Here is a 24,404-nt window from a genome sequence, read left to right as displayed (position 1 = left end):
TGATAATTAGTTCCTGGGAGAGACCAGTCCTTATTGAGGTTATTACCACTGAGACAATTCCTTGCAGAAGAGTAAATGGTCAACACTGGAATTAAGCATCCAATCAACACCAACCACCCCATAACGGACCTTGGATCAAAACCCAGTCATCTCATCCCTGTTTCCTTGGCCTCAGCCCTTGAGAATCGCTCCTCTGCTACTCCTTCGGCTTCATGCTTCCATTCCTGTCTCATATCTGCTGAGAAACCTGCATTAGGCGATTCTGTTGTGACTCTGTGGTAATGAACCTGACTAATTCAAATCATGATATCTCATGTGAACTACTTTGTGATAATTTTCACTCTGCAAATATGAACTGTCATGAAATGAGGATGCCCCCCCAAAAAGGCCCAGCTCAAATGATACTATTCCCTGAATCCTCCTTGATTCATCTCATTGGCCCCCACAACGGTAACCGTCTCTTCCTTGTGTGTACACGCAACTTAAGAGCAGCAACAACCCTTAGCATAGTCCACCTTCCATTTGTTATTTATGCATGTGGCATCTTATTAGACTATGCGTGGTCCAAATAGGAATTGTTACTTCATTATCTTTACGTTTCTGTCTGTGCCCAGCACAGAGCTTGACATGTAACAGTGCGCAAAAGGTATATTTTGTGAATGAAAAATTAATGATGGCAGAAAAAAAGCTTTTCTAGAAGCCGGTTTAGTAAAGTAGGAACGATTTCAGAAAATAAATTCAAGAGGAAAACAAACACATGACACTTCATATTTGCAAAGTGACAGCCCATGAGTGAAAACTGTCACAAAATAGTTCAAGAGATGACATGATTTGAGGAGTCCCCTGACATGGCTCAGCAGAAACGAATCTGACTGGTACCCATGAGGATACACGTTCGATCCCTGGCCTCGCTCAGTGGGTTAAGGACCCCTCTTGCCGTGAGCTGTGGTTTAGGTCGCAGACACGGCTCGGACCTGGCATTGCTGTGCTGCAATGCAGGCTAGTCTGAGGTCTGATTCGACCCCTAGCCTAGGGAACCTCCATATGCTACAGGTGTGGCCCTAAAATGACCCCCCCAAAAAATGGGTGACACATGATTTGAAAATTAATTCCTGTTTTGGAATATAAAGGGATGAATTAGCCCACTAACTGATCCCTCCAAATCTTTCCGATGTTCAAGAGACAAGAGAGCCAGAGACACCGCCTGGTGTGTGCCATCTCTGTCAGATGCAGAGCCCACACGGCAGAATTCCTAAATTGCATCCACCAGGATTCTGATCCATGGCTACATGCCAGACCCACAGAGCACCAGGCAGTGGAGTGACCACCCCTCCAGGGTGACCGGGGAGACCAGCCTTCTCCGCCACAAAGCTCTGCACTCAAATTCACACCAGCCAGCCTGGCCCTGGCAAGAACATCAGGGTTGTTGAAGTCCAATGGCCGCTAGAATCAGTCACGATCCAAAAGGAAGAGCAAAAGGCTACAAGTCAGTGGGGGGGATGCTTGCTACAAGTTTTGAGAAAGCTCATCTAGTCGGAAGATTAACGTAGCTTCCAGGGCCGATGCAGGGGATGGGAGCAGGCTTGCCAAATGTTGAGGGAAAACAAGGCTCCTATGCATGCTGCGTCCTGACCGCCTCTGGGTTCAAAACCAGTTTAAATTGCTACATGATCAAATTAATCCGGGGCATGGCTGGTTGTCTTTCAATTATTAAAGGGAAATCCCATCATTTTCTAATGTAAAATGAACTGCCCTCTCTCACCCTCCCCACGCTACGACTGACCTCATTTCTTCTAGGATGCTGTCTCCCAAGGTCCAACCCACATACCCTTCCAAACGAGATGGAGCTATGATGTGGCTTTACAAACTCAGAGATGCTACCTACAAATAAAGTAGCTCTCTGAAAAGGAGACATCATAGAATAAAAATTGAGTCATTTTTTTTTTCCTCTGGTCTTTTTAGGGCTGCACCCATGGCATTGGAGGTTCCCAGGCTAGGAGTCAAAACAGAGCTGCAGCTGCCGGCTGATGCCACAGGCACGCCAGCGCAGCCTGCACTGCAGCTCATGGCAACACCAGATCCTTAACCCACTGAGCAAGGCCAGGGATTGAACCCCCGTGCTTATGGATGCTAGTCAGATTCGTTTCTGCTGAGACACAACAGGAACCTTGAGTCAGTTTTAAACTGTTTATTTTCACATAAATATGTGCCGAAAACGAATGCTACCTTAATGCTGGGTTGTGTTTTGTGTGTGCCTGGCCTTCTGTTCAGGAATTATTAGTCCTCACCAGGTCTGGGTCTTCGTATAACACACTCAGGGCCTGGCCTGGAGTAACTGTGTATACTGCCATCCGACCAATCGCCTACAGGCCAGGCTCTCTGCCAAGCACTATAAAACCCGACAAAATCCAGAGACACAGTTACCCTCAAATGTGAAGTTCCCGTCTGCCATCAAGTGCCAGGCAGTGGTGTGGGAGATCAGGGCATGACTTGAGCCCAACATACCAGCTGGAGACAGACCAAGAGGCAATTATGCTTACACGGCCTGTGCGAGCTGTGCCGGAGGAGAAGAGGAAATGGGCATCGCAGATCGAAGCAAAAACAGCACAAAGGCTGGGAGGAGTTCAACACACAGCTATGAAATGGGAGGACCCTTCTCTGAAAGATGAGTAAGAGCGACCTTTCTGGCACATTACACTAGATCAGGGCTGGCACAGGGAACCCCACCCAGAAAATAGCTTCGGTTTTTTCTTTTGACTGATAAAATTAGCAGGAATTTCTGCTGTGGCGCAATGAGAGTGGCAGCATCTTAGAAGCACTGGGACACAGGTTGGATCCCCAGCTTGGCACAGTAGGTTGAGGATGCAGCATTGCTGTAGCTGTGACGGAGGCTGAGACTGTGGCTCGGATCTGATCCCTGGCTCGGGAACTCCATAAGCCGAAGAGGGGTGGGCAAAAAAAAAATTTATATTGCCATGAGCTCTGGTGTAGGTTGCAGACACAGCTCAGATCTGGCATTGCTTTGGCTATGGTGTAGGTTGGTGGCTACAGCTCTGATTCAACCCCTAGCCTGGGAACCTCCATATGCCATGGGTCCAGCCCTAAGAAGCAAAAAAAAAAAATTTATAGATGCTCACTGTAGTAAACTCGGGCAACACAAAAAAGCTGAATAAGGAGTTCCCACTGTGGCTCAGAGGAAACGAATCTGACTGGCATCCATGAGGACAGTTTAAATCCCTGGCCTTGCTCAGTGGGTTAAGGATCCAACATTGCCGTGAGCTGTGGTGTAGGTTGCAGATGCAGCTGGGATCCTGCATTGCTGTGGCTGTGGTGTAGGCAGTTACAGCTCCGATTCGACTCATAGCCTGGGAACTTCCGCGTGCCTTGGGTACAGCCCTAAAAAGACAAAGAAAAAAAAAAAAAAAGAAAGAAAAAGAAAAGCTGAATTAGACAGAGCTGAATTAGACAGGAATCTTCAGGCATCTCTCCACCCACAGGATGCCTCTATCACCACTCTGATCAACCCAACAGCGTAATTCTTGTAACTCTTAAAGCAGTGTTCGAGCAGATCGCTTTGCGTTTCAATGCTCAGTGTGACTTAGCTACGTCAATTTGTTTTACACAACCTATATGAAACGCCGAAGAGAAATGCATCTACCTCTGTTCTTTGTTGATAAAAACGATAATGCAATCTGAAGGCCTCTCTTGATCACGCTCTTTCTGAATCACTTGATAAAAGTACTGGAAAAGCCTCTCTTCCCGAGCGTCCCTGGCATCATCTGAAAAATATTGATGTATTCATGCTTTTTGCAAGGCCAAGAGCAGAGCACCGGTGAGCAAAAGCTCATCCCAAGAAAGGTTTTCGGGGTTTGTTACAAAAAGTGTAAGTGAAAGACGACACCTCTGCAAAGGATAGAGGAGAGCGGAAAGCAGAATGGATTCTTAACAAGACTCTTACCGAAGTGACAGTCCTGGCATTGGGTGGGGGCACCCTCAGTCTCTTTTGAATAATCGGCCGCCTTCTGCTGCAATTCCTCAGGGCTGCTGGATGAGGGAAAATAGAAGTGTTTGTGCAAATACAGTTTCCCTCCAAATGTTATGTCCCCAAAAGCCAAAAAAATAAATACAAGATCACTAGCACAATATATAAGCCCCTAAATAAAGGTGGCGTCTACTTAGCAGTAAAATCATGCTCAATAATCTGTTCTTCTTTTAGAATATTTTTAGTATCTGGGAATTTTTTTTTTTTTTTTTTTTTTGGTCTTTTTAGGGCTGCACCTGTGGCATATGGAGGTTCCTAGGCTAGGGGTCAAATCAGAGCTGTAGCCTCCAGCCTACCCCACAGTCACAGCAACGCCAGATCCGAGCCATGTCTGTGACCTACACCACAGTTCATGGCAACACCAGATCCTTGACCCACTGAGCAAGGCCAGGAATCGAACCCACAACCTCATGGTTTCTAGTCAGATTCGTTAACCACCGAGCCACAATGGGAACTCCCAGTATCTGGGAATCTACCCTTTCCCATTCATTTCCTCTTGTCTGTTATAACAAAACGGACTACATGGAGCCATGGTTCTTCGTCACCTAAGACTCCGACACAGAGTGAGATTCATACTTTAAGGCATTAATTCTAAAGGATATGAGATAATTTCATCTGTAGAGTTCATTTTGTAAAGAAGGGGCACTTATCTCTGATGGTTTTCCTTGGATATGGGTACAAAATGAATCAACAAGATCTGCTCACTTTACTTCTCAACACGCCACAGCTCCTATGAGCAAGCTCTTTTCCCTTGCTAATGGCCTGAAAAAGATGCACAGATGCTAGGTAATCTATCTGCCATCTAAAGTAGTCCCCTTTGCTGTGATTTAAAAAGAAAGGGGAGCATTTGATGCACCATGTACCCTAAATCAGGTGTTTTTACTTCAGGCCTCCAGCATCCAGACACCAATGCTTTCTGGCACAAGGAATGTCCTGCCAGGGAGAGAACCACCTGGGCAGACAGCAATTAGCTCTTTTCTCACTAGAGGCATCACACTGCATGGCAAAGCGGCCACAGAACACCTTAGTCAAACCATGACTCGAGTTCCCATCGTGACTCAGCGGTTAACGAACCCAACTAGCATCCATGAGGATGTGGGTTTGATCCCTGGCCTCGCTCAGTGGGTAAAGGATCTGGCGTTGCTATCAGCTGTGGTATAGGCCAGTGGCTGCAGATCCGATTGGACTCCTAGCCTGGAAACCTCCATGTGCCACGGGTGCGGCCCTAAAAAGGCAAAACAAACAAACACCTCATAACTGCTCAAAAAGCTGTGTGCAAGCTTAGCTCCCTTTGTTCTTCCCCTATATAATTTTTCTTTTTGTCTTTTTTTTTAGGGCCGCACGCACCCACAGCATATGGAGGTTCCCAGACTAGGGGTCTAATCCAAGCTGTAGCCACCGGTCTACGCCGCAGCCACAGCAACGCCAGATCTGAGGCATGTCTGCAACCTACACCACAGCTCACAGCAATGCCAGATCCTTCAGCCACTGAGCAAGGCCAGGGATTGAACCCACAACCTCATGATTCCTAGGCGGATTCGTTTCCATTGTGCCGCATCAGGAACTCCCCCTGTATAATTTTCACTCAGGATCGTGTCCACATCCACCCTCCCAACAGAGCAGACTTGCAGCTCCAGACTTCCAAATGTTGAGCTTCTGCCTGAGTCCATGCCGCCCTACTGCCCTGAGAATGCTGAGCAACCCAAGAACGCCTCCCTCCCCCAGGCAGGCTTTCTCTCCGTCATGCACTCCAGAGGCCATGCATTCTTCAGGCTACCTGCCTGCTCCAGCTTCTACTACACACTGGGCCCTGGCAGGCACAAACGGCCAACTTCACACACTTGCTTTCTTCTCATAAAGTGGTATGGAAACGCCCCACCATCAGCCTAAGAAATTAGAGGGGGTCGGGGGTGAGGGCAGAAGCAAGGACCAGTTCGTCCAGGAGAGGCTGTATAATGTGAAAATTGCCACTGCCTGGATGTGCATCTCCGCTCCGCCACTTACTAACCAGGTAAGCCGGAACCTCCTTATGCCTCAGTTTTCTCACCTGTAAAGTGGGGCTATTGGGAGACCCTGCCTCTAAGAGTTGCTATGAGGATTCGAGGAGCTCGTCAGGTAAATCCCGTAAACGAGTGCCTGATACAGGTACCAACGGATGAAAGCCCTATCATCCTCCTTCACTTTAAAAAGTTTCAGGCCCAAGGCTAAGCGAATCAGGAAAATCACCAAACAGTGCAAGGAGCTAAGTCTCCTTTTCAGGAAATGCTACCTGCGAGACGCTAACCCCCATTAATAGTCACTCCCGAATTCTCTTCTTTCAAGTGCTTCCGCAGTTGAAGAAAGCATTTTTCAATGCTGAATTATTAATCTAATCTGACACAAAGCTCAACGTTCATGCAGACAAGAGAGAGGCCCTGTCAAGGTTCATACATACAAAAATCAATTCAAATACAGTTCAAGGAAAGCTGCTTTTACCCAAACGACAGAGGTAGATCCGAGGCAACAATCCTGAACTGCCACGGTGATTTACCTCTTTGGGGTCTCAGAACCCCGCTGCCGAAGGTAGACGGCAGAGGAAACTACACAAGATAACCTTCAAAACCAGTTGGCTGCCTTTAGCACACTGCCCAATGCTCAAAAACAATGAGGAGGAATAACCCTCGGGACATAACATTAGTGAAAGACGTGAGTTCCAGAACAGGATACCAGCGGGAGCCGTTTCCATTATTAGCAGGGGAGGGGAAAACTGCGGAGTTCCGAAGAGGGATTTTCACTTTTTCTGACCAGACACTTTTACATCTATTTATCCATTTCTTGGGTTCAAAAAAAATTTAAGTGACTTTTTTTTTGTTTATTTTGTTTTGTCTTTTTGCCTTTTCTAGGGCTGCTTCCCACCGCACATGGAGGTTCCCAGGCTAGGGGTCTAATCGGAGCTGCAGCCACCAGCCTACGCCAAAGCCACAGCAACTCAGGATCCAAGCCACGTCTGTGACCAACACCGCAGCCCATGGCAACGACAGATCCTTAACCCACTGAGCGAGGCCAGGGATAGAACCCGCAACCTCATGGTTCCTAGTTGGATTCATGAACCACTGCGCCACGATGGGAACTCCTAAGTGATCTTTTTTATATTTAAGTGCTCTGGAGTATTGGTTCATTTCGTAATAAAATAAATTTGCTTTTCTTTTTTTTGTCTTTTTGCTATTTCTTGGGCCGCTCCCGCGGCATATGGAGGTTCCCAGGCTAGGGGTCGAATCGGAGCTGTAGCCACCGGCCTACGCCAGAGCCACAGCAACGTGGGATCTGAGCTGCGTCTGCGACCCACACCACAGCTCATGGCAACGCCAGATCCTTAACCCACTGAGCAAGGCCAGGGATCGAACCCGAAACCTCATAGTTCCTAGTCGGATTCGTTAACCATTGCGCCACGACGGGAACTCCAAATTTGCATTTTTTGAGCACATACCAATGGTTAGATGGTAGCAGAGAAAAGGTATGGAGGTATGCAAGAAGGGAGCTGAAAAAGGAAGGGTAGGAGTTCCCGCTGTGACAGTAGGTTATGAACCTGACTCATATCCATGAGGATGCAGGTTCGATCCCTGGCCTCGCTCAGCGGGTTAAGGATCCAGCATTGCCGTGAGTGGTGGTGTAGGTCGCAGATGTAGTTTGCATCTGGCATTGCTGTGGCTGTGGTGTAGGCCGGCAGCTGCAGCTCTGATTCAGCCCCTAGCCTGGGAACCTCCATATCTTGTGGGTACAGCCCTGAAAAGATTATAAAACAAGGAAATCTAGGTGATTCCCCAGTGGCTTAATGGTTAAGGATCTGGCTCAGGTCACTGCTGTGGCATGGGTTCAATGTGGCCCAGGAACTTCCATATACTGCGGGTGTGGCCAAAAAAAGAAAAAAAGAAAGACATCGAGGGCCTGCTACAGATAACCCACCAGGTGGGTCCCCCAGGTGGAGCTGACGGAGAAACCCACAAAGAGGGGTTGAGTCCCTTCGGGCTGCAGGTCTATTTTACTTCCTAGGATCTAAAGTCCTCCCAAAAGGTGGAGGTTGAAGCAGAATGGCAAAATATGATCAAGTTGACCTGAGGGACTTTCCAGAAAGCAAATATTAATAACATCATTTTTAACAAACACATACGTCTGCACTGTAAGACCACATCTAAATTATTACCAAAGCTTTTAGCAAATGGAGCCACAACAATAAAATTTTACCTTAGCCTATCTTCGCTCTCCTTTAAGTGGCCCTCTTGGGGAGAATAAGAAGTCGGTGTAAAAGGTTTATGTGGATTACTGCTAAAAAAAACCAACAAAGAGCAAATTACACTTAAGAAGAAATTATTTCCCATAGTCCTGTCATTGCTTTCCACGGGTCTGATACATTCAAAGGGGACTGAGTCTTCTGTTCAACTGGGTTTTAAAAACTCGAACAATGGCTCTTCTCCAGACGTTCTCTCCAAGAACCCTTATTTGAGTTTGTAATGCCTACTTCTATTTTTGTCTGGTTGGTTTGCTCACTGCTTTGGGAGAGTTGACAATGGAAGGCACAGTTGTGTCACCAAGAAAGGACCACTATAAACTCATTGACTACGGACTCAAGGAACTTCAACTGCATGAAGCTGACTTCCCACCTTAGCTGAACTAAACCTGAAAGTGAAGGATGCAATGCTGGTGGTGTTTGGGAATTAGGAAAAATGATAATACCAATAAATCACTATTGTATTTTAAAGCTTCCCTTTGCCAACCTGAAAGTGAAGGATGCAATGCTGGTGGTGTTTGGGAATTAGGAAAAATGATAATACCAATAAATCACTATTGTATTTTAAAGCTTCCCTTTGCCAGAAAGATGCTCCATCAGTATCACCGTAAATTTTTGTGGATGATCTGCCACCTTGCATGTATCTGACCCTGACTCCACAATGGAGCTTATGAGAGAAAAATTCCTAAATGATTCGCATCGATTGCAAGTATTAATCCTCGATTAAGACCACTGTTAAAGGAGTTCCCACCATGGTGCAGTGGTTAACGAATCTGACTAGGAACCATGAGGTTTCGGGTTCGATCCCTGGCCTTGCTCCGTGGGTTAAGGATCCGGCGTTGCCATGAGCTGTGGTGTAGGTTGCAGACCCGGCTCAGATCCCGTGTTGCTGTGGCTCTGGCGTAGGCCGGCAGCTACAGCTCTGATTGGACCCCTAGCCTGGGAACCTCCATATGCCGCGGGAGCGGCTCAAGAACAGGCAAATAGACAAAGAAAAAAAAAAAAAAAAAACCACTGTTAAAAAACACACACACACACCAAATGCATTCTGACATACAGTGAGGCCTTCCTCCTCATTCAAAAGGTTCGAGGATGACAAATAACAAAGCTGATCTAAAACCAAGAAAAGGGCACAACCTATGAAGAAAAGGCCTGCTTCAAATGGTTAGCTGGAAGAAACAAGGGGGATGAACAAGACGAACTATTTATACATTTGGAGTGCGAGGGTTAAAGAGTTATTAGAAAGATTTCCATCCCCAAGAAGGATAAGGAGCACAGATGCTCTGCTCGACCCTCTTCTCGATGATTCTCGCCAAGTTTGAAGGCCATGAGAAGGAATAAGCAGATGGTTCAATGTGAGTAAGTCAAAAGGAAGTTGCATTGGCTTTATTCGGCTTCCTAGCAACTAGGCTGAACGATGCCAAGAAAGCCAGCCGGCTCTAAGGAGAAACGCTGCAGGATTCTTGGAACCCAGCGGTCAGGCAGGGGAGAGAAGGCCTCCAGACACCCCCACCTGGCGAAATGAATCCAGAACCGGGACCTCCCCCCCTCACAGGTTCCTCCCACTTCCCTGGATGTATGTTCCCGCTGCAGCCTACCTGGCCAGGCTAATGTCAATTACACGACTCCTTGAATCTCCTTTCTGAACCACCTTTCCAATGCCAGTAACATCGGATGAGCAGTCTGGCCCAGCCATCAAAGAATAACTTCCACTCCTCCACGGGAAGGAAGGCCCCGTGCACTCAGAATGCACCTCGGCCAGCTGGACAAAGGATTTCACAGGCCAAAAGACCCGTGCTCGGGCACAGCAGCCCAAGCACTGACGTAGGCTGGCACCCGCACCAGCTAGGACCCCAGAGGCCTGAGCAACATCCTTCTTCAAGCACAGAAGATGCTTCTTTCATGAGGAATTACCTTTGTGGGTGTCTGCAAATATGCACGGGAAGGACATGCCCATTACAACACAAACGTCCAGAGGAAAGCTTGGACATTATTAAATGTTGCAAGGTCACCAGGAGCCCTGGGGAGGCCACGGTATTTTGCCACATGCTTTGCGACCTCCCTCGAACCAGAGGCACCCATTCAACTTCAGTTCCTCTCCTACTCACTTCGGGAATAGCAGGTGAACCACTCACTGTCAAGTAGAAAAATGGAACTTATAATTACAAATACATCCCAGGAAATGACCAGTTTCCCAGATGTTCACTGAAGATGTTTTCAATGCATTATATTTAAGCCTTGGAAAAACCATGCGAGCTGGGTCACGTCAACCTCCCCACACACACTTTTTAACATGAGGTGGAGGTCCTATCGTGGCTCTGTGGGTAAGAATCGGACACAGTCTCCGTGAGGATGTGGGTTCAATTGCTGGCCTCACTCCCTGGATTAAGGATCCAGAGTTGCTGGAGTGCCTGTCGTGGCTAGGCACGAATCCGACTAGGAAACAAGAGGTTGCGGGTTCGATCCCTGGCCTTGCTCAGTGGGTTAAGCATCCGGCGTTGCCGTGAGCTGTGGTGTAGGTCACAGATGCAGCTCAGATCTGATGTTGCTGAGCCTGTGCTGTAGGCCAGCAGCTGTAGCTCCAATTGGACCCCTACCCTGGGAATCTCCATATGCCATGGGTGCGGCCCTAAAAAAAAGCAAAAAAAAAAAAAAAAAAAAAAAAAAAATTGGTCAAGCTATATTTTTGTGGAAAGTAAATTCATATAGGCAAAAGAAAAAAAAAAAAAGGTCATTTGAGAACATAGGGAGCCTGAGGGAGAGATCCACACTACCTGGGAAGCCTCGCCTGGCCATGCCGCATCAGGGGAAGTGTCTTTCCCCACACTTCTGGGTGGACCATCTAAAAGCGATTCAAAATTCAAACCTCAAGATGGAGGCAGGGGAACCAGAAGCCTCATCTGCTGCTGGTGGGAATGGAAAATGGTACCATCTCCTGAGAAAATTATTTGGCAGCTTTTTTTTTTGTCTTTTTGCTTTTTCTAGGGCCGCTCCCACGGCATATGGAGGTTCCCAGGTTAGGGGTTGAATCGGAGCTGTAGCCACCGGACTACGCCAGAGCCACAGCAACGCGGGATCCGAGCCGCGTCTGCGACCTACACCGCAGCTCACGGCAACGCCGGATCGTTAACCCACTGAGCAAGGGCAGGGATGGAACCCACAACCTCACGGTTCCTAGTCGGATTTGTTAACCACTGCGTCACGATGGGAACTCCCCATTTGGCAGCTTTGAAAAAGGAAAACACATCACTAGGCCATTCCACATCCAGACATCTGCCCAATAAAAATGAAAGCATATGCCGCCACAAAGACTTGTACACGAATGTATGCAGTAGCTTTACTTGCCAATAGCCCCAACTGCAAATATCCTTCAAATATCGGTGTGAATGAAAAATATAAACTGTAAGTACATCCATACGTCTAAGCCTGCTCGGTGCACACCAAAATACCACTGACTGGACAGCCAAAATGACAGAAATGTGTAAGAGTTCCGGAAGCCGAAGTCCTGGATCAGGACTGTCGGCATGGTTGAGCTGTGATGAGAGCTCGCTTCCTGGCTTGCAGACGGCCACCTTCTTGCTGTGTCATTGCATGGCCTTTGTGCATCCACATGGAAAGAGATCTCTCTTCCTCTTATATAAGGCCACCAATCCTATTGGCTTAGGACCCCACCCTTTCAACCTCATTTTATATTATTCGCCTACTAAAAGCCCTGTCTCCAAATAAAGTCCCATTGGGAGTTAAGGCTTCAACACATGAACTACAGTGGGACACAGGCCATAGCCCCGTAAAATGCAAAACTGCTCTGCAATAAAGACATGATGGGAGTTCCCGTCGTGGCGTCGTGGCTCTGTGGTTAACGAATCTGACTAGGAACCATGAAGTTGCGGGTTCGGTCCCTGCCCTTGCTCAGTGGGTTAATGATCCGGCGTTGTCGTGAGCTGTGGTGTAGGTTGCAGACGAGGCTCGGATCCAGCGTTGCTGTTGGTCTGGCATAGACTGGTGGCTACGGCTCCGATCAGACCCCTAGCCTGGGAATCTCCATATGCCGTAAGAAGCGGCTCAAGAAATAGCAAAAAAATAAAAAAATAAAAAATTAAGACATGATGTACTTAATCTACCCAACACAGATGAATCTCAAAATAATTATGCTGGGGAATTCGCATCTTGGCTCATCAGCAACAAATCCAAATAGTAAACCTGAAGACACGGGTTCGATCCCTGGTCCCACTTGTTGGGTTAAGGACCCGGCGTTGCCTTGAGCTGTGGTGTAGGTCAAAGACGCAGCTCGGATCTGGCTCTGGTGTAGGCCGGCAGCTAGAGCTCAGATTTGACCCCTAGAGCCTGGGAACTTCCATATGCCACAGGTGCAGCCACTAAAAAAACAAAACAGGGAACTGTATCTAGTCACTAGTGATGGAACATGATGGAGGAGAATGTGAAAAATGAATATATAGGAGTTCCCAACATGGCTCAGCAGAAACAAATCTGACTAGTACCCATGAGAACACAGGTTCAATCCCTCGCCTCACTCAGGGGGTTAAGGTTCTGGCAATGCCGTGAGCTGTGGTGTAGGTCACAGATGCAGCTCGGATCTGGCATTGTGTAGGCTGTGGTGTAGGCTGGCATCTATAGCTTCAACTTGACCCCTAGCCTGGGAACTTCCACATGCCACAGGTGGGGCCCTCAAAAAAAAAAAAAAAGGAATATAAAAAGAATATGTATATCAGTATATATATGTCAGTAGAAATTGACAGAACATTGTAAATCAACTGTAATGGAAAAAAATAAAAATCATTAAGAAAAAGGAGAATTATGCCAAACAAAACCAGAAACTTCCCCTCCACAAAAATATACAGAGTGGTCCCCCTTATCTAAAGGGGACACATTCCAAAACCCTCAGTGGATGCCTGAAACCTCAGACAGCACCAAACCCTATTTATATCAAATTTTTCATTCACATACCAATCTATGTGTAATTTATAAATTAGATACAGAAGATATGAACAATAATAATAAAATAATTAGAATATACTGTAATAAAAACTCTGTGAATGTGACCTGTTTTTTTAATGGCTGCACCCGTCCCACTTAGAAGTTCCCCGGCTGGGGTCAAATTGGAACTGTAGCTGCCAACCTCCGCCACAGCCCCAGCCGAACCAGATCCAAGCCACGTCTGCGACCTACAGCACAGCTCAAGGCAACGGCGGATCCTTAACCCACTGAGCAGGGCTGTGTCCTGCTGGATACTAGTCGCATGCATTACCGCTGTGCCACAACGGGAACTCCTTTTATTTCGGTCTGATGTCTTTATCGGGAGAGAACCTTATGTACCTATGGAGAAAGTCCATCGAAACACATTCCTTCCAATTTCAAATTAAATGTACATGTCACTCCAACGCCTCGAGGAATGCTAGTGCAACTATTTTTAACTTTTTACTGGTGTATCTCAATTACTCAACTTATTAGACCGCTGATCTATTAAGTTCTCAGGATAGGACCCACTGGGAATAAATTTTAAAATTAAAAAGATTTTTAAGAATCTACTCTTAGAAGTTCCATCATCATTTCAAATTTCACTGAAAACAATTTGAATTTTAACACTCCTCTAGAGAAATTTCAGTCAAGTCTCCAGAAGTAGGAAAAGAGTAGTGACATGGCACTGTTAAAAGGACACAACAAAAAAGACACGGGTTCCTTCCACAGTACTTTAAAGAGCAGGGGTCAGTACACAGCTGAATACAGTGTTATGAGGTCAGTCAGCAGTCACACCTGATCAGAAAATGTATGTCCACACAAAAGCATCCACACAAATGCCTACGCAGCTTTATTCACAACTGCCAAAAACTGTATACAACAAGATACCCTTCCATAGGTGAATAAACAAATTACAGTACATCCGTAGAAATATTTGAGCAATTCAAAGAAATAAGTGGTGTTCCCATTGTGTCTCACGGTCACTAGCAACCGTGAGGAATGAGGGTTCAAACCCTGGTCTCGCTCAGTGGGTTGGGGATCTGGCAATGCCACGGGCTGCGGTGCAGGTCACAGACGAGGCTCGGATCTTGCGTCGCTAGGACTGTGGTACAGCAACTGCAGCTCCGATGTGACCCCCAAGCCTGGGAACTTTTATATGCCCCACCTGCAGCTCGCCCTCCCAAAAAAGACTTGGATAAATCTTTGAATGCATATTGCTAAGTCAAAGAAGCCAGTCTCAATAGGCTACATCATGTGTGCTTCCAATTATACGACATTCTGGGAAAGGCAAAATTAACGAGATGAGGAAAGGATTGGTGGTGGGCAAGGGTCTGCCAGGAAGGAGTTGCAGAGGTGAAGCACAGGGGTTTTTTTTTTCCAAGCAGGGACATTATTCTGCATGATGCAATAATGGTGGAGACACAACACACAGGCAGTTGTCAAAACCCACTAAATACAGCATAAAATGAACCTTAACGTGTATAAATTTTAACACTAATTTAGGAAGTCAAGAGGACCCCGGGATGGAATATAGAATGTGAAAATCCATTACAAAACGGACTCTGAATGTATGAAACAGCCTTGCTGCAGGCAGGAAGGGAAAAGGCAAGGCTCAACTTTGCACATGGCTCTGTACAAAAACAGGTGGGACAGGATGTGACCCCGAGGCTGGTGTGGTCTGACCCCTGCTCTAAAGCCTAATGCTGCCCTCCAACGGGACTGTTCAAAGCCTATGAAAGGTGGGCCATGGGGAGGTGGGATCCGTGCCACAGGGAAGGAGGCCAGAGCCACGGCTTCATCTGCATCTGGCCCAGAGTCGATGCCAAAATCTTGACCAGGGCTTAAAAGGTTCCCGATGCCCAGCCCCCTCCCCACCTGGCAGACCTCATTCCCTCCTCATCTCCCACAGCTCCCCCAAGGCAACCAGCAGGCCTCCGGGTTGTTCGCCCCAGCAGCGACCTGCCCCTTGCCGTTCCCTGTCGTGAACACACACTTCTCCCCCTCGCCCCATACCCAGGTACCCAGGTGGGCAGCTCCCTCGCTTCCAGCCAGGGCTCTGCCCAACTGTCATCTTCTCTACAGGGCCCTCCCTCGCCTTCCCCCCTACCTGCGCCCCCTCCCCCTCCAACCTGGCTCACTTTTCTTCATGTCACACATCAAGATCTGCTCTCTCCCTCTCTCCATCTCTCTCTCTCTCACACACACGTTTTTTACAATAAACTTCATTTTTAAGAATAGTTTTAGGGAGTTCCCTTCATGGTACAGCGGAAACGAATCCGACGAGGAGCCATGAGGTTGCGGGTTCGATCCCTGGCCTTGCTCAGTGGGTTGAGGATCCGGTGTTCCCGTGAGCTGTGGTGTAGGTTGCAGACGCAGCTTGGCTCTCATGTCGCTGTGGCTGTACTGTAGGCTGGCAGCTGTAGCTCTGATTTGACCCCTAGCCTGGGAACTTCCATATGCCGTGGGTGTGGCCCTAAAAAGGCCCCCCAAAAAAAAGAAATAGTTATAGATTTTTAGAAAAACTGTAAAAAGATAGTACGTATATAAGATAGATCCAGAGTCCCCATTATGGCACAACAGAAACAAATCCGACTAGTAATCATGAGGTTTTGGGTTCCATCCCTGGCCTCACTCAGTGGGTTAAGGATCTGGTGTTGCTGTGGCTGTGGTGTAGGCCAGCAGCTGCAGATCCGATTCAACCCCTAGCCTGGGAATGTCCATATGCCGCAGGTGCAGCCCTAAAACGTAAAAAAAAGAGGGGGGGCTCCAAGAGAACCCATACCTAATCTCTCCCACTAGCATGGCACATTAGTCACAATAAGACGAACGGCTATGGTTAAGTAAAGCCCATACTTTGTTCTGATTTGTTCAATTTCTACTTAATGCATGTTTTTCTGGTCTAGAATTCCATTCCAGATACCACCTTACATACAGTCCACATGTCTTGGCTGCAGCAGTTTCTCAAACTTTTCTTGGCTTTGCTGACAGTGTTGAGGAGCACCAGCCACACACTATGGATTTTTACTAACGCACATGTGTGATCTAATCCCGAGAAGGAAGGGAAGCTCCCAGAAGGCAGGGAGTTTTGGTCTGTCCCATGCACTGTTTCAACTCCAGCACTTGGAAGAGTGCTTGCCACATGACAGGTGTTCAATGCGTAACCAAAGAAGGAACAAATGTACTAAAGTGAACGCTTTTTGTTTTTGGGCCAAACGGCATGTAGACATTCCCAGGCCAGGGGTTAAACCCACATCACAGCAGCGACCCAAGCCACTGCAGCGACAATGCAAGATCCTTAACCCACTGAACAGGGAGGCCAAGAATCGAACTCACATCCTCACCTGCATCGGTCCCTAACCTGCTGAGTCACAATAGGATCTCCCTATATGATTTCTACGAAAATAACAGTTTATGAGTTCCCGTTGTGGTGTAGTGGAAACAAATCCAACTAGTAACCACAAAGTTGAGGGTTCGATCTCTGGCCGCGCTCGGTGAGTTGAGGATACAGCATTGTAGGATCCAAGCAAGCAGTTGTGGCTCGGATCCCAAGTTGCTATGGCTGTGACATAGGCTGGCAGCTATAGCTCTGATTCAACCCTTAGCCTGGGAACTTCCACATGCCGTGGGTGAAGCACTCAAAAGCAAAAAGAAAAAGAAAAAAAAGTTAAAATGACAACTTAGAAGTTATCTAAGGTTTTTTGTTTTTTGGTTTTTTTGTCTTTTTGCCATTTCTTGGGCTGCTCCCACAGCATATGGAGGTTCCCAGGCTAGGGGTCCAATCAGAGCTGTATCTGCCAGCCTACACCACAGCCACAGCAACGCCAGATCCGAGCTGTGTCTGTGACCCACACCACAGCTCATGGCAGTGCCGGATCCTTAACCCACGGAGCAAGGGCAGGGATGGAACCCGAAACCTCATGGTTCCTATTGGATTCGTTAACCACTGAGCCACAACGGCTCCCATCTATGGTTTTTTAACATTTTTTACATTTTTAAATTACATTTGGCCACACCCTTGGCATGCAGAAGTTCCCCAGTCAAGGGGAGAACTCTTAACACAGCAGCAACCAGAGCCACTGCAGTGACAAAGCCAGATCCTTAACCCACCACACCACAAGGGAACTCTGTAAATTTTTTTTTAACTCAATAAAACTTTAGGTTTTACGGAGCCCATGTAACACATGAAAACAATTACTGGAACCAGAACTAGAAACTTCTTGACCTTTTTCAACTACCTTATTCAAAAAACCCACACACTGCCATATACCAGGACCCCCAAAACACCACTGCCAACACCTCAAGTTTCCCCAAAAGGGGAACTGGGGAGCTGATACTCCTTCTTACCAACTTCAACAACTTTTGCTGTGTAGTGGTATTTATTTGGGGTAAAAACTTGAGTATTTTATTGTATTTGCCCTTAATATTTTATAAACATAAGTGAAAAAACAGAAGAAAGAAAATACCAATGCTGAAATGAATCTAATTAATAACCATGAGGACACAGGTTCGATCCCCGGCCTTGCACAGGGGGTTAAGGATCCCGTGTTCCCATGAGCTGTGGTGTAGGTCACAGATGTGGCTTGGATCTGGTGGTGCTGCGGCTGTGCCATAGGCCGGCAGCTGCAGCTCCAACTGGACCTCCAGCCTAGGATCTTCCATATGCCTCGGGTACAGCCCTACAAAGCAGAAAGAAAAAAAAAATTGCTATATAAAGGAGAACTTCAACACCTAGTGCTTCCATTTTTCTATTTCATGAAAACCCCAATATACTGCTGTTATTACCAATAACCCAAACATATAGCTGACCTTACCCTTGGAAGATGCTGTACCGCTCTCTGGACAGTGGGTTTCAACAGCAACACATTCCAAACTTTGCATGCCATACTGTCAGCATGTCAGGTTATCTCCTTAGCTTCACACTCCAGTACAGCCTGTTAGGACTCTGCTGCCCCCTTACTTCACAGGAAAGTAACTGTCCGTTGTTTTGCTGCCATTTCTGCCATGTGGGATCATACCGGTCAATACAAGTACATGAAAACCCTCCGTTATTGGGGATTACAAATTGATATGCAGCCTACGCCACATAAAACCATAACATGGCCCATTCCCTCAGTTACTGCCTGGGTATCCGCCTATGATCCCAGGGAAATCTAACAATACCGTCAGCAAGAAGAAAAACACGGCCAAGCAATTCCACAGAGATGCTGGGGCTTAATGATCACCAATCAATCCCACAGCAAGAAACAATTTATACCTTTAACCTCCCCAAGGGCTAGGAAATTAATGCATTCTAATGAAATGACCAAAGAAAGAATATGACCAAAAGCAAGAACAAAACACCAGATACTGAAAAGCCAACACTCTTGAGATACACTGAAGTGTTCTCTGCCCAACCTGTTTTCTGAGATAATTTATAAACCTCAAGCATGTCCAACAGATAGATTTATGCAATTCTTATTTATGTGGTTTGACGCTATTTTGTTCCAAAGGGTGAAGGGTTCCACCTAAGAAAGGTAGTATCACAGAAAGAGAACAGTCAATAAATAATGAGAGAATAATAGAATTATTGGTTATCAACAGTTCACAACCCCCAGCGAATTAATGGACCTAGACAAAGATCAATAGTTGTTAACGATATAAACAGAAAGATAATTAGGCATTAGGTATATGTCAACAAAAGTGAACATCGCCTATGGAATTTTACTGCCAAAAACCACCTGAATCACAAACACGTCAAAACCTGCGTAGAACATACAGGAAATACAAGAGGCAGAAGGACAGGCTAAACGACATCAAAGGATACAAATAGGAGTTCCCGTCATGGCACAGCGGAAAGAAATCCGATTAGGAACCATGAGGTTGTGGGTTCGATCCCTGGCCTCACTCAGTGGGTTAAGGATCCGGCGTTGCTGTGAGCTGGGATGTAGGTTGAAGATACTAGGTAGGCTGGCAGCTGTTGCTCCAATTAGACCCCTAGCCTGGGAACCTCCGCATGCCACAGGTGCAGCCCTAAAAAGCAAAAGAAAAGAAAAACCAGAGGATGCAAATTGACACAATCCAGCCTGCAGGAAACTCTAGAAAATCTGCTTCAAAAGACTTTTTTTTTTAAAAAGATGAGGAATCTATGGAATTAAAAAGGTTTAGGAGATAAAGAGTTCTCTTGTGGTTCAGAAGGTTAAGGATCCAGTGATGTCACTGAAGCGACTTGGGTTATGATTGTGGCATGGGATCAATCCCTGGCTCGAGCACTTCTGCATGCCATGGATATGGGACCAGAAAAAAGAAGGTTTAAGAAATATCAATCACTATGGAACATTCCACCCAACAGCAGCAGAATACACGTTTTTCAAGTACATATTGAAGAGACTCAAAGTTAGGCTATATTACACCACAAAACAAGTCAATCTTTTTTTTTTTTTCCTTGTCTTTTTAGGGCCGCACCTGCAGCATATGGAAATTCCCAGGCTGGGGGTCAAACTGGAGCTGTAGCCACTGGCCTTGACACAGCCACAGCCAGGGCAACATGGGATCCAAGTCTCATCTGCAAACTACACCACAGCTCACGGGAACACTGAATCCTTAATCCACTGAGCAAGGCCAGGGATCGAACCTTCATCTTCATGGACCCCAGTCAGATTCTTATCTGCTGAGCCACAATGGGAACTCCCTTAATTGTTCATCACCCTCGCAGAGGAGTTCCCTTATGACGCAGTGGGTGAAGGATCCGCACTGAAGGATTGCAGTGCTTGTGGTTGCTGGAGTGGCAAGGGTTTGATCCCTAGTGTAGGAACTTTTATGTGCAGTGGGCACAGCCAAAAAAAACAAACAAAAAAACACCCTCACAGATACACCCATAAAAATGTTTGACCAGGAGTTCCCGTCCTGGCACAGTGGTTAACGAATCCGACTAGGAACCATGAGGTTGCAGGTTCGATCCCTGGCCTTGCTCAGTGGGTTAAAGATCCGGCGTTGCCATGAGCTGTGGTGTAGGTCGCAGACACAGCTTGGATCCTGCGTTGCTGTGGCTGTGGCGTAGGCTGGCAGCAACAGCTCCGATTAGACCCCTAGCTTGGGAACCTCTCCATATGCCGTGGGAGCAGCCCTAGAAAAGGCAAAAAGACAAAAAAAAAAAATTTTTTTTTTTGACCAAATACCTGGGCACAGCATGGTCCAGTCAAATTGACATATCGCACATCCATTGGAAGGAAATCTGCAAAGGAAGGAAATCCTGCCACAGGCCATGACGTGGATGAACCTTGAGGACATTATGTTAAATGAAATAAACCAGGCACAAAAGCACTAAAGTATAGAATTCCCGTTGTGGCTCGCAGTGGTTAACAAATCCGACCAAGAACCATGAGGTTGTGGGTTTGATCCCTGGCCTCGCTCAGTGGGTTAGGGATCTGGTGTTGCCGTGAGCTGTGGTGTAGGTCGCAGACACAGCTCAGATCTGGCGTTGCTGTGGCTCTGGCATGGGCCGGCGGCTGCAGCTCCAATTGGACCCCTGGCCTGGGATCCTCCACATGCCGAGGGATTGGCCCTAGAAAAGGCAAAAAGACGAAAAAAAAAAAGGACTTGTATGAAACCACATATAGAAGAAAACTTCAATACAGTGTAAGGTTTTTTTTTGGTCTTTTTGACTTTTTAGGGCTGCACCCACGGCATATGGAGGTTCCCAGGCTAGGGGTCTAGTTAGAGGCGAAGCTGTAGGCCTATGACACAACCACAGCAACTCAGAATCGGAGCCACTTCTTCAACCTCCACCACAGCTCATGGCAACGTCAGACCCCCAACCCACCGAGCAAGGCCAGAGATCGAACCCGAAACCTCATGGTTCCTAGTCGGATTCGTTAACCACTGCACCACAATGGGAACTCCAAGATGGTAATTTTTTTAAAGAAAAGGATATTCTGATATAGGCTAGAGGAATGGGGAGTTATTTAACAGGCAAAAAGATTCAGCATGAAACAATGATGACGTTCTGGAGATGAATGATGACGAAGGCTGCACAAGGCTGAATGTACTTAATGCCACGAAACCACACAGTTAAATGTACAGTCAAGGGAGTTGCCTGGTGACCGAGAAGATTGTCACCACTGTGGCAGGTTTCCTCTGTGGCTCAGGTTTGATTCTAGCCGGCAAACTTCTACATGACACAGGCACAACCAAAAGAAAAAAATGTACTGTCAAAATGGCAATTTTGTGTTCTGTCCATCTTATGCAAAAGAAAAAAGAAAGAAGAGAGACATCAACCTAGTGTAATATGCACATGTTAGATCTCAATTAAACTGAAAGCAGGTTCCTGTCGAGGCTCAGACGAAACCAACCTAACCAGTATCCATGAGGACGCTGGTTTGATCCCTGGTTATGCTCAGTGGGTTAAGGACCCAACATTACCTCAAGCTGTGATGTAGTTTGAAGACACAACTCGGAACTGGTATTGCTACGACTATCAGCTGTAGTTCTGAATCAACCCCTAGACTGGGAACTTTCATGTGCCACACCTGCAGCCTTGGAAGAAAAAAAATATAAAATATGTAAACTGTAAGTACTTCTATAAGACAATCAAGAACTATAAACAGTTTCTAGATATTTGGTGATATTAAACCAGTGATTTAGGGGAGTTCCCGTCGCGGCACAGTGGTTAAAGAATACGACTAGGAGCCATGAGGCTGCAGGTTCGATCCCTGGCCTCACTCAGTGGGTTTAGGATCTGGCGTTGCCATGAGCTGTGGTATAGGTCAGAAATGCAGCTGGGATCTGGCGTTGCTCTGGCTCTGGCTCTGGTGTAGGCCGGTGGCTACAGCTCCGATTAGACCCCTACCCTGGGAACCTCCATATGCTGCGGGAAGCGGCCCTAGAAAAGGCAAAAAGACAAAAAAAAAAAAAAATCGATTTTGGGGAGCTGCAGTAGTAAACTCTGACATCTTCCAGAAATACATATTAAAATAAATACACAGGTAAAAATATGTTCCGAGATTGATTGGAAATAATTTCAAACTGGGGTGGGAAGGGGATAGATGACACGCAATTTACCAAGTCAGTATTTACTAGAATAAAAGGATGGATACACAGCGGTATATTACACTGTTTCTCTACTTCAGTTTTTATCTGAAAAATTTCTCTAATAAGTTCCCATTGTGGCGCCGCAGAAACGAATTCGACTAGTATCCATGAGGATGAGGTTTTGATCCCTGGCCTCGCTCAGTGGGGTGGGGATCTGGTGTTGCTGTGAGCTGTGGTGTGGGTTGCAGATATGGCTCCGATCCTGCATTGCTGTGGCTGTGGTGTAGACCGGCAGCTGCAGCTCTGATTCAACCCCTAGCCTGGGAACATCCCTATGCCACTGGTGGGATCCTAAAAAAAATCTGCAATAAATTAATGGTATCTTAGAATCAAAGAGAAGAGCTGTGCTGGCCCCTCGTGGAGCAATGCTCTCAAGGGCCACTGAGGCCATGAGCCCTAAAGGCAAGCAGAAGAATGGCCTACAAAGACATTCACGGCAAAATTACTGAAGCCTGTGACGGTGCTCCGTTACAGGGCAAGAGGGGCTTCAGAGATGCGATTAAGGATACAGACCTTGAGATGGGTGCACTGTACTTTACCTGGTTCAAAATCTAATCACATGAGTAGAGATCCTTTCCAGGCTGGAACCAGAGAGGGGTGTTGGAGAAGGAGGAAAGATTTGAAACATGATGTTGCAGGCTTTAGAGACGGAGGAAGGGGGTCTCGGGCCAAGGAATGGGCCTCTAGAAGATACAAATGGCCCTCAGCTAATGGCCAGAAATGTCGATTTCAGTCCTATAACAAGGAACTGAATTCTACCAATATTCTGGTTTGCCTGTGTGTTTGTTTTTGTTTTAACGGCTGAACCTGCAACATATGCAAAAGTTTCCTGGACTAGGGGTTGAATTTACAGAGCTGCATCTGTGACATACGCTACAGCTTGTGGCAACGCCTGATCCTTAACCCATGGAGGAAGCCCAGGGATCAAACCCGCATCCCCATGGACACTGTATCAGGTTCTCAAACCCTTGAGCCACAACAGGAACGCCTCTACCAATATTCTCAATGAATAAGGAAGCTTACAGCCTCTTGAGAAAGGAACACAGCCTGCTGGCACCCTGATTTTTTAGCCCGGTGAGACCCACATTGCACTTCTGACCCACAAAGCTGTAATTATAATAAATGCGTGTTCTGTTAAACGGCTAAATATGGGATAATTTGATATGGAAAACTATGATTCAAAACAGCTGAAATTTTGAATGTTTCTGTCTGCCTTTTACAATTTTTCCCTACTTTCCTTTGCTATAAGGTTATAGCCTATACAACTGCTGCTTATTTAACATTTCAAATGGGCTATGGGAGGAGAAAGCAAATAAACATTCATTCATTCACTCAATGCCAACTAGCATATATCCAAGGAGTGCCTACTCCGTACCAGGCAGGCAGGACGGCAGGCGAGGTGCTGTGATGCGGGCTAACACTCAGATCTATAGCAGTTCCCACGCTGGCTTTATTTACAAGCACCTTGGAATTCTCGTCGTGGCTCGGCGGTTAATGAGCCCCATTAGCATCCATGAGGATGCAGGTTCGATCCCTGGCCTCGCTCAGTGGGTTGAGAATCCGGTGTTGCCATGAGCTGTGGTGCAGGGGGTAGACACGGCTCAGGTCCCTCATTGCTGTGGCTTTGATGTAGGCTGGCAGCTACAGCTCCTATTAGACCCTAGCCTGGGAAACTCCACAAGCCACAGGTTGGGACCTAAAAAAAGACAAACAAAAAAATGCAAGCACCGGAGTTCCCGTCGTGGCGCAGTGGTTAATGAATCCGACTAGGAACCAGGAGGTTGCGGGTTCAGTCCCTGCCCTTGCTCAGTGGGTTAACGATCCGGCGTTGCCATGAGCTGTGGTGTAGGTTGCAGACGCGGCTCGGATCCCGCGTTGCTGTGGCTCTGGCGTAGGACAGTGGCTACAGCTCCGATTCAACCCCTAGCCTGGGAACTTCCATATGCCGCGGGAGTGGCCCAAGAAATAGCAACAACAACAACAAGAAAAAGACAAAAGACAAAAAAAAAAAAAATGCAAGCACCTCCACTCCAACATTAGCAATTGGCCATGCGT

At 46.8% G+C, this 24,404-nt stretch overlaps 1 protein-coding gene across 1 annotated transcript in view; it reads right to left on the bottom strand.

Annotated features, from left to right (window-relative positions):
- LOC110260966 (nuclear receptor coactivator 5-like) overlaps positions 1–24,404 on the bottom strand; it is a 56,857-nt gene that overhangs the window by 18,901 nt on the left and 13,552 nt on the right. The window contains exons 4-6 of the mRNA XM_021094222.1: positions 8,264–8,344; positions 3,959–4,044; positions 3,659–3,779 (exon numbers count right to left, since the gene is read on the bottom strand). Coding sequence (XP_020949881.1) covers positions 3,659–3,779; positions 3,959–4,044; positions 8,264–8,344 — 288 coding nt within the window. The remainder of the gene's footprint in view (positions 1–3,658; positions 3,780–3,958; positions 4,045–8,263; positions 8,345–24,404) is intronic.

Source organism: Sus scrofa, chromosome 6 (genome assembly GCF_000003025.6).
Source record: "Sus scrofa isolate TJ Tabasco breed Duroc chromosome 6, Sscrofa11.1, whole genome shotgun sequence".
In the NCBI taxonomy this organism is placed as follows: domain Eukaryota; kingdom Metazoa; phylum Chordata; class Mammalia; order Artiodactyla; family Suidae; genus Sus; species Sus scrofa.
This window is presented reverse-complemented; position numbering and strand designations above follow the sequence as displayed.